Genomic DNA, 13,416 nt, shown 5'->3' on the forward strand with positions numbered 1-13,416 from the left:
AATTTACTCTCTGCAATCCTTGGTAACTCACTGAATCTTCCTCTGAGTCACTTTTTCATCCATAAAGTGGAGTTACTATTTACCAGTCTCCATGAGCTGTCACAGGGCTTAATTTCTTGAGAAGCACAGAGACCCTGGATAGGCTGAGAGCGAAGGAAAGCAGCTGAGAAATGCCAGACATTGCCTTGAGGTTTTCTCCAGCTGCTGTGGTGGTGCTGGCCACTTCATGTCTCTCCCACTGGGCAGCTCTGCCCACCTGGCCAAAGCTCAAGGAACCTGGGGCTTGGCTCCAGCTCCTCCCAAAGTTAGGGGTCTGTAAGACCTAGGACACCCCTCATTCAGCAGGGTGAGGGCCCACCAGGCTGCACTGCAAGCTGTAGGAGACACTGATGGCTATAGGGAGTCAGAGAGTCCTCCCCATCCCCTGTCCCTCCACAGCAGCAAGGGCCCTGCATGGAGAGAAAATGGGGAGGAGAAATATCAGGAAGATATGGCCACAGTCTCCTACCAACAAATGCTTTTCCAGTGCCCTCTTCTGGAAAACGTTTTTGGCCCAAGCAACTGCTTCATAGAAGGTAGAGCGAGACTGGTGGTGACTTGCCAAGAGCTGCAGGAGCATCCCCCAGTTCTTCACACCCAGGATCTGCTCTGCCCCTGTGACTGGTGGAGCTGGGCAGCTGCTCATGCCCTTCAGAGGAGCTTGGCCAGACCCCCAGGGCACTAGCCAGGAAACAGGAAGCAAAGGACATGCCTCCTTTTTTGTACCTGGATATGCCTGAAAGCTGCTCTTGACTGTCCTCTGGCACAGGGACCACGGGGTCCTGAACTGGAGCACCTCCTGCAAACATTATGCTCCTCAAAGCCAGCCCTTGCCACCACCAGCTCTCAAGGATGCTGCAGAGACAAGAACTGGAAGGAGGGTTAAATATTTGGTAATCCTATCATTTTGAGGAGCTGATGAAACATTGCTCTCAAGTATCTGCAAACTGCATCAGTTCCTCAGGGAATTGCATCCTCTGGTTGTTTTTGTCACCTCTTTCCCCGGGAGCAGCCCAGCCTTTGCTCCCCAGCCTCGGCACAGCTCCATTTTGTCTCACACCAAGGCAGTGGGTACCCACTGATCCCTGTCCCCCTTCCCTAGCCAAGGTCAGTCAACTGGGACACCCCTGGGGACAGCCACAGGCTCTGCTCCAGCCCCAGCCAGAGCGGAGAAGGTGGAGAGGACCAGAGTTGTGTAGGAATGCTGGGGCCAAATGATGGCCATTGCCATTGCCTGGACCACAGCCCCTGCTTTTGAGCCAGCTCAGAGAGCAGCTGGCTCCTGTGGTAGCAGCACAGCCCTTCCTTTCCCTCTCTGTCTGCTTTTCCAAGGCTTAATTCCAACTCAGACTACTCTGTGAATCTGCAATCCCCATTTATTCACAGTCAGCAGAAGAAAAATGAAATTAATTTATATCTGCTGCCCACAGAGCCAAATCTAGAGGCACGTGAGCCCCATTATCTGCCCTGTTAACTGGCAGGGGAGGTGATGTGAAATTCCTCAGGGGTTTTGATGAGTTATCTCAGCAAAGACAATGCTTGTGCAGTGGCCCCACTGCAGCAGAATTGGGGTAGTGTCCTTAGGACCAGCTGCTGTAGGTGCTACGCACTGGGATGGTTTTCCCCACTCCTTGCTCTTATTTAGAAAACTTTCTGTAATTGATGCCAGGATGTGTGATGACATACATACACATCAAGTATATATATTTATTTAAAGTACTTTAGGATATTTTGTTCCTTCTTTCATTAAATTATTTTAAACAAAACCAGCACCTCTGTCCCCTGACATTTTTTTGGCTGTGTCCCAATCCACCTTTTCTTCATTGTCTGCTTAATCTTGGTGTTTTCATTTATTTCAATCCTTTAAGGAATTGTTTTGCAGTCCCAGCCTGGTGCCCTCCACCCCCAACCCAGCTCCAGAAGGCAGGGGATATGGGGTGGGCAAGGACATCCCATTGATCTGCTGCTGCCTGAAGTACAGTGGATTTTCCAGCTGAGCTTGGTGGGAGAGGTGGGGGATGGAACCTCTGAGGCCAGTGAGCACAACCTTTTGCTTTGCTCCACAGAGCATCCCACACCCCACTGCAGCCAGCACTTCCCATCACTTTTCCCCATGTAGGACAGAGGGTTTTCTCCTTTGCAGTGCTCACTCACAGCTCTGCAGGAGGGCAAGGGCAGCCCAGGTATCTACTTTCATAAAGCCATTTAAAGAGCCTTCAGTGACTTGGACATGGGGAGCAGGAGCACCCTGAGCTCTGTCCTGCAGCAAGGGCTGCAGAAAGGCTCCTTGCCTCTCTTATAAATGCTCTAGAGGTGGCTGGGTGTAAAAATCACTTTTTCAGCATGGCAAGGGCAGCTCCATCCTCCCACAAACATTGACATGGCAGGAACTCAGTCCATAGGGCAGGGACTTAGTCCATCTACCATGGGGTGAAGCTTGAACTTTTTAAAGAGAGGGGGAGAGGAGCAGAAAATGTCTGTCCTGACAAGGGCAGAAAGCACAGTCGCTCAGGGCTAAACCAAAACTGCATTGAAAGGATCAATTGATACCTTCTTACCCTGGACGCCCATTTCTAAAATAAGCCAGTAATACAAAATAACCTTAGAGTGGAAACAGCTACCGGTGTCATAACAAGCGCGGATGGGAAAACTCAGGTCAGTGTCACGGGAAGTGTTTTGGATAGCACCGTCGGTGGTCAGAGGTGCAGGCAGGGGCAGCATCGCTGCGGACAGCAGCCAGTGCCGAGCACAGCGGCACAGAGCACCGAGCACAGAGCACCGAGCCGCACACATTGGATGGCTCTGTCATCCCACCGGCACCTCGGGTGTGGCACACTCCGTGTCCCCTGGCTCAGCAGTGCTCTCCTCCAACATCTGCCAAAGGCATCGGTTGGAGCCGCAGCCCTCCGGCCTCCTGCAGCCGCTTTTTCACGCTAAGGCTGCGGTACCGATCCGGGAGTACCGAACCGGCGGCGGGGACGGCGCGGGCCATGCACCTGCTGGCAGCCCGCAGCGCTGGGGCCGCGCACATCACCCCGCAGGTGGATCCCGTCCCGGGCGACCGCAGGGGGAAGGGGCCCTCAGCCGGCGCAGAGGCTCGGCACACACGGCAGGGGCCGGGCCGGGGCCGGGGCCGGGGCCAGGGCGGGCGGGGCGGGCGGGGGGCGCCGTGCGCATGTCCGGCCGTACGTCACAATAGCGGCGGTGGGAGCGCGCCCGGTCCCAGCCGATCGCGGCTGGTTTGAGCTGGTGCGTTGCCACAGCGACGCCGCGGCGCTATAAATAGGAGCGCGGCGGCTGTGGCGAAGCTTTGTCAGCCGCGGCGCCCCGCTCGCCCCGCCAGCCCCGCTCCTCCTCAGCCGGTCCGGCGCTCCCGCCCGGCTCCGCGCATCGCGCCCGGCTCGCAGGAGGAGGGGGAGGCGGCTCGGAGCGAGGGGATCGGCCGCCGCGGGGCTTGACAGCAGCTCCGCCACCGCTGCGAGGTGAGGCGGGCGGCGGGATGTGCCGGGGAGCGGGCGGGCGGGCGGCGGAAGCGGCCGGCACGGAGCCACGTGTCTGCGGGGCCGCTGGCAAGCGGCGCGGCCCGGGCTGGGCGCCGGTGCTGCCGCCGGGCACGGGGAATCCCCGGCCCCGGTGGGGAGGCGGGAGGCTGCGGGCGGCTGTAAGCGGGCCAGACCGGCTCGCCTGGGGAACACTGGCGGCGCTTTCCGGCAGCGGGGGAAGGGACGGCCCCGCCGTGGCCGCCGGGCTGTTTCCGGGGTGGGGAAAGGCAGGTGCGTGGCAGGAACGGGGCTTGAGGCGGCCGGGCTCGCCCTTGGGCCGAGCGGCGCCGGGGCGCTGCCCCGCTGCACACCCGGCGGGCACTGGCCTGGGCCGGGAGCGGATCAGAGAGTCACAGAGCAGTTTGGGTTGGAAGGGACCTTAAAGACCATCCAGGTCTAACTCTGCCTACGGCAGGAACAACTTCCATTAGACCCGTCTGCTCAGAGCCCCGTCCGACCTGGCCTTGAATAGCCCGAGGGATGGGGAGCGAGCCCCTCTCCCGCGGAGCGCTGCTCCCCGGGCGTCTCGGGGTGATGTGAGCTCTAGTGAAGGTGCACCCGGGGCTGACAGGCGCCTCCTCGGGAAGCCGCAATGCCCCGCTGCCGAGGCGGGCAGAGCAGCCCTATCTCGGCCGCCTCGGGCTCTGCTGCGGGACCGTGTGGCTGTGCAGGGAGAAGGCGTCGGTGAGGGCAGGGCAGCCGGCCCCGTCCGTGCAGCCCGCAGCGCTCTGCGGGCTCCGGAGTCAGGGGCGCTTCGGGCACCTTTTCCAGACGCAGCTTGGCTGTTTGAGTTCCGAGCCTGCAGGCATGACTCAGCTCTATGTACAGCTGCTAAATAGGGAAATGTTCTGGAGAACGAATTCTAAATGAGCATAAATTGCCTTTCTTCTGGGGAGCTGCGGACACTTTGCTCACAGTCCAAGTAGAAACATCCTTTGGGAGGCTACAGTTTGCACCTACATGATCGTGTTCTGTCTATATGCTGTGTAATTACACTGTAGTTGAAATTGTGCAGTGAGGTGGAGATGGAAAGCTTGCAAGAACTTTCTAACAAAATCTGTTGTGGCCAGTAAAAGTAATTTCCCTTTTACATGTTAAAAGGAAAAGTGCTGTTCATGCCGTTCTCTGCATGCAGTGGGGAGGTTAAACTAAATTCTTCCTGATGGTGTTCACATCTCTTAACCATAGATGAAGTCCCTGAACTGCTTTCTGCAAGTCTATGATGAGATGCAACTTCTCCATAGTAACAAGCACCTCCTGAGAAGTGTTTAATTTGCTACTTCTTATGGTCTTTTCAAAGAGGCTTTAAAGAGAAGACTTTAATCCAGCTTGTGATAGAATTATCACTGCACGTGAATGAGAGCAGAAGGAGAATGAGGTTCAACGGATTGTTGGGTTTATTAGAATCAAAGCTTAGTCTAGTTTGAATCTCAAATCTATAAGTCTCTGATAAGTGAGAAATGATCAAAAGATATGAAGTAGTTCTTGTTGCCATATGTTTCTGAAGGTTGAAATGAAGTGTAACGGCTGATGTTTCAAAGTTATTCAGTAAAATTCAAATAATGGTGTTATACACATATATGGAATTAATGATTCTGTTGGGTTTTTTCTGTTGGTCTTGTTAAACTGTAACAGCTATAAAACATCCTTTTTCAATTGGTTTATAGCCAGACTTTTTGAAAATAAAGGAAGCAGTAACATAACTTAATATTAGTGAGTAATTCAGAGTTTGCATAGTTTTCAGTCCTAGGCTGCATGACTAGTTTGAGTGTAAAAATTGCTGAGAGAAGGAAGGAGGCTGGATCCCGTTACATGAATGACTGGCAGTGCTGAGGTCTTTGAAAGGCAGCACACACTCTGCTTAACAGCTTGATGGAGAATGCTGTTGCTCTCTGTTTGGGCTATCCAGTGAAAGGGTGGCCCATGGACTTCATGGATCATGGATGGCAGAGGAGTGTGCTTTTGCTCCTTATTTGTAATTCTCAAGGGACTTTCTACTTAGTAGATAGATTTCTGTTAGCAATGAAGATTTGTAAGATCCTATTCTCAAGTGCGAATTGGGATCCCTGTTAAAACTTTTTCTGCGGGTCAGAGTTAGGAACCAGTCTCAAAGTGTGTATCTGCCACTCATGACAGCTGAGGTTCTCATGTAGCTTGGAGGTCATGAGTAGAACAGGGAAGCTCTGACTACCAACAGAGCAGCTTCAAGGAAAGCCCTGTTCTCATGTCTGCTTTATGCATGGTCTGAACTGTATTGAGAATCCAAATATTTACCTGGCTTGGACCTAATAAGAGTTGTTACTACTCAGAAGTCAGTAGTCTTGGATTCTATATTGGCAATAAGTAAACCCTTTCTTCTGAAACTGGTGAGCTAAAATAGTGCTTAGGAGTTAAAAAAAAGGTCATAAGTAGATGCTAGCCATAATATTAATAGCTCTGATGTGAAGGAAAAGACAGCAGAAACTTCCAGGGAGCCAGACTAATAATAACTGACAGTATTTATTTGATAGGTTTTTTTCTTTGAGCAGATTCAGAACATCATAGAATTGTTGAACAGAGGAGAACTTGCCTTCCAGCTAGCAAGATTATTTTGGCCTGCCTCCTTGGTTCTGATTACATCTGTTCTGTCATTATGCAAGTGTCTAATCTACGCAGCTAGAAGTGATCACTGTAGGAGCTGTATAATTGTAAATTACATGAGCACTAAGTAGTGCTCATATAACGACTGTATGAATCTAAGTGAAGTATTGAATGTAAACTATATAAACTCAAATTATGTAACTAACTTTTTTTTTCCCAGTACTTCATACCCGAGTCCTTTCACGTAAACCTGAAATCTTGGAAGTCATGAGTAACTTCAGCAAAGAAGAATTTGAGTTGACCTTCCTTGATGAAGGCTTTACTGCCAAGGATATCCTTGACCAAAAAATAAATGAAGTGTCATCTTCTGTAAGTATGATGGGAAAACCACTACATTTCATGATGTTACAAACTTATAAACTAATAGAACAAGTTGTCCTTGCAAATGATCCACAAGACAGCCCCCTCAAATGCTGACCTCTAGGCTTACCCTGTTATCTATTGTTTGTAAGGTTAAGATGTGTGTTTGCTCTAGGATGATAAAGATGCCTTCTATGTTGCTGACCTCGGGGACATTGTGAAGAAGCACATGCGGTGGCATAAGGCCCTTCCTCGGGTGACCCCCTTCTATGCCGTAAAATGCAACGACAGCAAAGCTGTGGTGAAGACACTTGCTGTTCTTGGGGCAGGATTTGATTGTGCCAGTAAGGTGAGATCTCAGCTGTCTTCTGATCTGTGATGCTGGTATCTGTGCAGCCTTACAAGCCATGTTTGTGTAAAATTAAGCATAACCGAGTGGTGTTGCTTTTGTAGTTCTGATTACATTAATCATCTCTCAAGAAATATCTTCTACAAGTGTAATCTGTTCTTTCTTCAGACTGAAATACAGCTGGTACAGAGCATTGGTGTGCCTCCTGAGCGAATAATATATGCAAATCCCTGCAAACAAGTATCTCAAATCAAACATGCTGCCAGCAGTGGTGTGCAGATGATGACATTTGATAGTGAAGTAGAACTAATGAAAGTTGCAAGGGCCCATCCAAAAGCCAAGTAAGTAATGCTAATTGTTCTATAATTCTTCCATGGGTTCTCAAGATACAGAAATATCTGCTTTATCTGAAACTTGTTCTTCATTAGTTTAAGGTAGTCTGCAAAACTATGAAATAATAAACATACTTTTAACCAGTCAAATCTAATCTTGTATATTTTACTAGCACTTTAGGAAGAGATAGCAGAGTAGCTTGTATCTTTAAGCTCAATCTCATTCTGAGATCATACCTGCCTGGTGATGATGTCTGTTATATTGAAACTTAACTCCTCATTTTTCCTGTTCCTAGGTTGGTCTTGCGCATTACCACCGATGACTCCAAAGCAGTCTGTCGTCTGAGTGTTAAATTTGGGGCTACGCTTAAGACCAGCAGGCTTCTTCTGGAGCGTGCAAAAGAACTTGACCTTGCCATTGTTGGAGTTAGGTGAGCTGACAGTATCAAAACACAGTCATACTAAATAAGTTTCCTTTAAATGGTCTACCTGATAATAGCCCTGCCTTTGCATGTGATGACATGAGTTTGTACAAAACTTCTTGAGTAATTTGCCAAATAGCAACTGATATTTTGTATCTTTTTGCAGTTTCCATGTTGGAAGTGGATGTACAGACCCAGAGACCTTTGTTCAAGCCATTTCTGATGCCCGCTGTGTGTTTGATATGGGAGTAAGTCTAGTTCTGCTTTCTCTGGAGCTACTGCTCAACTGTTGTGGCAAAACTGAATGAAGTATACAACTATTATGGGGTTAAAAGCTAGCTAAGTCACTGACTTGATGTTGTTGGAATTTTTTAGGTCCTGGTAGCTTACTTTGACCAGCTTGGCAGAACTAAAAGTGGCAGCTCAAACTCAAATTACTGTTACTTGAACATGTGTTAGCTCTGTTTCAAGTGTTAATGAAATGACTTCACATTACTTTTTAAGCTAAAATGGAAAATTATAAACTGACATAAATTATAAACTTTTCTTGACAGTATTGCTGTTCATTTCATTTTAGGCTGAACTTGGCTTCAATATGTATCTGCTTGATATTGGTGGTGGCTTCCCTGGCTCTGAAGATGTCAAGCTTAAATTTGAAGAGGTATAGCTTTGCTAAGAAGTTCTCAGGTTGCGGAGTCTGCTTTGAGTGTTGATCTGGATCAAATAAAATCTTGCTTTTTCTGCTTGTATGCAGACACATTTGCAAAAATGTGTCTGCTTGGTCAGAAATGTAATTAAGAGGCAAAGAGGAATTAATCTGAAAGCTAGAAATTAAATGAGCTCATTAGATATATAGCTTAATGACTGCACAAACATGCAGAAGTCTCAAAAAAGTAAAGCCAGTTTTAACTACAGGGTTGATTCTTACTGGCATAGACTTCTTTCAGTTGGTTCTGTACTTGAGACAGAATAGATTGGCAGTGCTCCCAAACAGGGTGAAAGGGTAGTCCTGAGCCCATACTGTCCTTAGGGGTGGCAGCATATGAGGTCAGTGTTGGATTTGATTTAGGACTGGCTTTTGGATAATTAAGTTGTTCAGTGTTTTCCAGTCTGCATTACCTCAACAATAGCTCTGCTTTCTGAAGAGGCAAGGGGGCTGAATATTGCTGGGACTCCCACTTACTTTACAGCAGTGTTGTCAGAGCACTTTGCCTTCTAACCCGAGGAGGTGTTAAATGTTACATGCTAACACAAGGATACAGCAGGTTACATTAAACATTTTCTTGTAATAGTGTGAGCCAACATTGTAGCCCTTTCGGTAGCTCCTAATGAAGTCTGGCTTCTCATAGTGCAGTGTGGGCACATGTGAGGCATCAAAAACAAATTATGTCATTGGGCTCTATGGCATGATACAGTCATGTTGCAGTTGGAGGCGGCTTCAGGATAACCTCAGAACCTGGAAATAACTGTTCATGAAGGCAGCTGAAGTTCAAGTATGATGGGAAAGCCCTCTGTATGCTTATTGATCCCATGAGATGACGTCTTTAGGATTTAGTAAGCTGTGGAATAGTGCATAAGTAGCAGCACTACAAGTGAACTGCATATCAGATTTGAAGTGTGAAGACTTGCAGGGCATTAATGATGGTTTAATGAGCCTAGGAGGGGTGATTTCCTTCAGCCTCAAACATGACCTGCTTTGTTACTTAAACTTTAAGCTGCAAGAGGTGTCTGCTTTTGTTGCTTTGTATATAGTAAATTTAATTGCAAACAAGATTTTGAATAAGAAAAAAAACCAAAAGCAGTCAATAGAAATTACAATAGATGTTACATGTTTCATTAGTATATAATTTTTAATTTGAGAATCTTACTTCATTTCAGATGTCTAAGGTAGCACCTGAGTAGCAGCTGAAATTCTAATACTAGCATCTGATTTTTTCCCTAGATCACAAGTGTAATCAACCCAGCACTGGATAAATACTTCCCTTCTGATTCTGGAATAAATATTATTGCAGAGCCAGGAAGATACTATGTTGCATCAGCATTCACTCTGGCAGTCAACATAATTGCAAAGAAAATTGTGTTGAAGGAGCAAACAGGTTCTGATGGTATGTAAATCAAGCCCTAGACTTACATCTAGCCAACTGTGTGTCTTTTCAAGACTTTTTCTCACTGGTGTCTCAACTTCTTCCAGATGAAGATGATACAAATGACAAAACACTTATGTACTACGTGAATGATGGGGTCTATGGATCATTCAACTGCATCTTGTATGATCATGCGCATGTTAAGCCAGTCCTGCAAAAGGTATGCCTGTTCAGAAATATCACATACTAGTCACATATCATGGGTGTAGGAGAATCCTTGTCACAGCAGTCACTTTTCAGTTCACTGCTCCCTTCATGTTGCCAGACTCTGGCATTTAACTTATGAAGCACGCAGTGGAATTAACTCAAAGTCAGAGGTGAAGAACCTGCAAGCAGCTCTTCCTTTTCTTCAGAGGGGAAATGTTACACTATGATATTGCTTCTGGAAGTTCTGTTTTGACAGTCAACTAATTAAACTCCACTCTTCTTTAGCGGCCTAAGCCAGATGACAGCTGCTACTCCTGCAGCATTTGGGGACCAACGTGTGATGGCTTGGATCGGATTGTTGAGCGGTTCAACATGCCGGAGCTGCAAGTTGGTGACTGGATCCTGTTTGAAAACATGGGTGCCTATACTGTTGCAGCAGCTTCTACTTTCAATGGATTCCAGAGGCCAACAATACACTATGTGATGTCAAGACCAGCATGGTTAGTAACTAAGTAGCTTGATCCATCAGTACTTCTGAGATCACTGTAATAAATAGCTTGTATCAGTTGGCTACCCCTTAACAAGCAAGGGTAGTCTTGGTGCTACAGCTCTCGTAAAGCCTCCTGGTGTGAGAAAAAGGCAGTGCTTCTGAAAGCTTTTGCTGTGTGGTTAGAAAAATGCTGATGCTACTAATTACTTTTCTCTGTTGTACATGCTTATAGGAAAGATGGTTTTAAAGGGGCAATGTTAGGAGACTTCATTAATCTGAATTCTAGCTAGTGTTTTATTATTGCACAACATACAGAATCATTATAAATTCTTTACATTTAGGTTCTGTGATTTGTAATCAGAGACCAGTCAATCACAGTTATAATATGTTGTCTTCTGAATTACTAGCTTACTGCAGGATGCAGAGATATTCAACAGTGTTGCTTCACAGTATGATCTCTATGTTTGTTTGAGAGCTATTCCTTGGTTTAGGTTGAGCTCTGGCTCAGTGCTCAGTGCAGAGTGCTAGATCTCCATGGGAAGTTATTAAGCAGGTAAGTAAAGAAAGCAGGACTACCTTTTAAGTGCAAGGATTCTGTGAAACTGCAACTTAAACAGCAGTTTAAAGTAACCTGTGTGCTCTGCATTGCAACAGAGGTTAATGGATTGCACCTTCTGTAAAAGTGGGGTTTCCTGTAAGAGGAAGCCCTTACCTCTCTACTGGTATCTGCCTGCTGAACTGGCAGAGGACTTTTGGGCAGAAGTGTTACCCTAAAGCATGATTAGCTCTGCTGTTGGGTTGGTTTTGAATTTATTGAAAATCTTTAAATTCAGGGGAAATCCTGACGTAAAAGTAAGATTCCTCTATTCTTCTACTAACCCTGCTGGTATAAGCAGGGCTTTTATTTTTTCTTTCCTTTAGTGAAATCTCCAGTCAATTGAAGCAGTTTTCAAAACACATGAAGCCTTTCGACTTCCCTTAGCACCCCAAAACGGTGTCTAATTGAACTAAAAATGGCTCTGTGGGAGAATAATTTGCTTTTTCATTGTATCACTAGGTTGCTGTTAAAATTTAATATTTGGTCTGAGGCATGCTGAGCTTAATTATGCAAACATAACTGTAATCCACGGCCACAGCCCAGCCTTCTTTCAGGCCTATGTGTGTTTTCTGTTTTGACAAGAATATTCTGTGATAAAGGCTGGCCTTTAACTGAGAGGCATGCATCAATGAGATTATGCTGCAGATCTTTCTAGGACAGGCAAAAGTCTTTTGGAATGTCATCTACATATTCTAGAGATGAACAACTAAATTTGGGACTAGAAACTGTGAAAGATAAAGGACAAGATGATTACATATGTCTAAGTAAAAACCAGTAATACATGAGGAGCCGTGCAGTGACACAACTGTTTGCCTTGTATTCCTAAGATAACTAGAACTATAAGGTGACACCAAGCTGAGTGTTGCTGTTGACACATCTGAGGGATGGGATGCCACCTCACACCTGAGGGACTGGGACAGGCTTGAGAAGTGGGGCCATGGGGATCTCATGAGGTTCAACAAGACCAAGTGCAAGGTGCTCCAGCTGGATGGGGGCAACCCCTGTTATGAATCCAGGCTAGGGGATGAGCAGATCCAGAGCAGCCCTACTCAGAAGGACTTGGAGGTGCTGTGGATGAGAGGCTAGGCTTGACCCAGCCATTGCCCTCGCAGTCCAGAAAGCCAAACATGTCCTGGGCTGCATCCAAGCTTTTCTATGAATCTATGAACTAAGTCCAAAAACTCAGTTAACTGAACTTCTTATGAGGTTGTGTTTTAGTACAGCTCTTGTCTGAATATGGAAGGAGTTGCTTGGTTCTTACTGGTCTGGTCAGCTCCTTTCCTAGTCTGTTATCCATACTTTTTCTTGATTCAAGTAACCCACTAATGTGAGGCTGTGGGATAAGTGACAGTCAAGTTGTCAGGGATTTTCACATCTGAAATTCTGAACGATTGAGCACTAAGACAGTAAATCTGAATAGCATGAGGTATACAGATGCAACTATATGGGTGAATCTTTGCAAATCTAAATCCTACACAGAAATGGTAAAATCAGCTTGGTATTGGCACTTAACCCTAAAGCCTAGCCAGCCACAAATGACCTGCATGGATTCTGCTTTTATTGTTTTTAGGTTTTTTCCCCTCTATGATAATATCAGGATTGCAGATGATGCATAAAGAATTAATTTCATACTCACTGACAATTTAAAAAAATGTACCTTACATTTTTAGGTAGATTGCAGTGAAACAGTTTTTGACTCACTCTATTTTTTTTTTCTTTCTAGGCAACTAATGCAGCAGATCAAGGAGCAAGGGTTCCTAGCTGAGGTGGAGGAGCAGGATGTTGCTAGTCTGCCAGTCTCTTGTGCCTGGGAAAGTGGAATTGACTATCCAGCAACTTGTGCTTCAGCTAGTATTAATGTATAGGTAATATTTAGTAACTAAGTGCAAGGTTAGTCATTGAATTTAGGGCATTTGGGGGACTGTTAACTTAATTCTTGGTAGAATTTTTAAGTGTTTTTTTTAACATTTAGATTTGGCATAAATGCAAGAAAAATTACTAGGAGATGGGTCACAATTATCTGTGTTCCTATGGAAACTATTTGAATATTGTTTTATATGGATTTTTATTCACTTTTCATGTATGCTACTAAAGACTGACCCTCAACTGTCAAACAAGTATTTGTAGCTTGTGTATGGCAGAACGGGCTAAGCTTAGTGCTTTGTGACCTACCTGTTTTAAAATAAAGTATATTGAAATAACTGGCCCTGTGTTTCATTAATCTGTAGAAAATTAATGTGTCATAGATGGCTCTTACAGCATATGTGAGGGCAGACCAGATGCTGCAAGCCCAGAACTTATTAATAAATGGATCTCCCCTACTGTTGCTCTCTCAACTGAAGTGAAGGAAACCCCCTCAATGGATAGGGAAATGGAATTGTCTTTTTTCATATGTGATGAGAAGAAAGTTGAC

General features: G+C 46.0%; 1 protein-coding gene across 1 annotated transcript; it reads left to right on the forward strand.

The window, feature by feature from the left end:
- The first annotated feature begins 3,368 nt into the window (after positions 1-3,368).
- On the forward strand, positions 3,369-13,204 carry ODC1 (ornithine decarboxylase 1). The gene is made up of 11 exons (XM_058019616.1): positions 3,369-3,521; positions 6,382-6,530; positions 6,697-6,870; positions 7,039-7,211; positions 7,499-7,633; positions 7,791-7,872; positions 8,202-8,285; positions 9,567-9,729; positions 9,816-9,928; positions 10,201-10,415; positions 12,727-13,204. The coding sequence occupies exons 2-11, from the start codon at positions 6,429-6,431 to the stop codon at positions 12,866-12,868; spliced, it is 1,383 nt and encodes a 460-aa protein (XP_057875599.1). The 5' UTR covers positions 3,369-3,521; positions 6,382-6,428; the 3' UTR covers positions 12,869-13,204.
- The last annotated feature ends 212 nt before the right edge of the window (positions 13,205-13,416 follow it).

This window comes from Melospiza georgiana, chromosome 3 (assembly GCF_028018845.1).
Source record: "Melospiza georgiana isolate bMelGeo1 chromosome 3, bMelGeo1.pri, whole genome shotgun sequence".
Taxonomy (NCBI): Eukaryota; Metazoa; Chordata; class Aves; order Passeriformes; family Passerellidae; genus Melospiza; species Melospiza georgiana.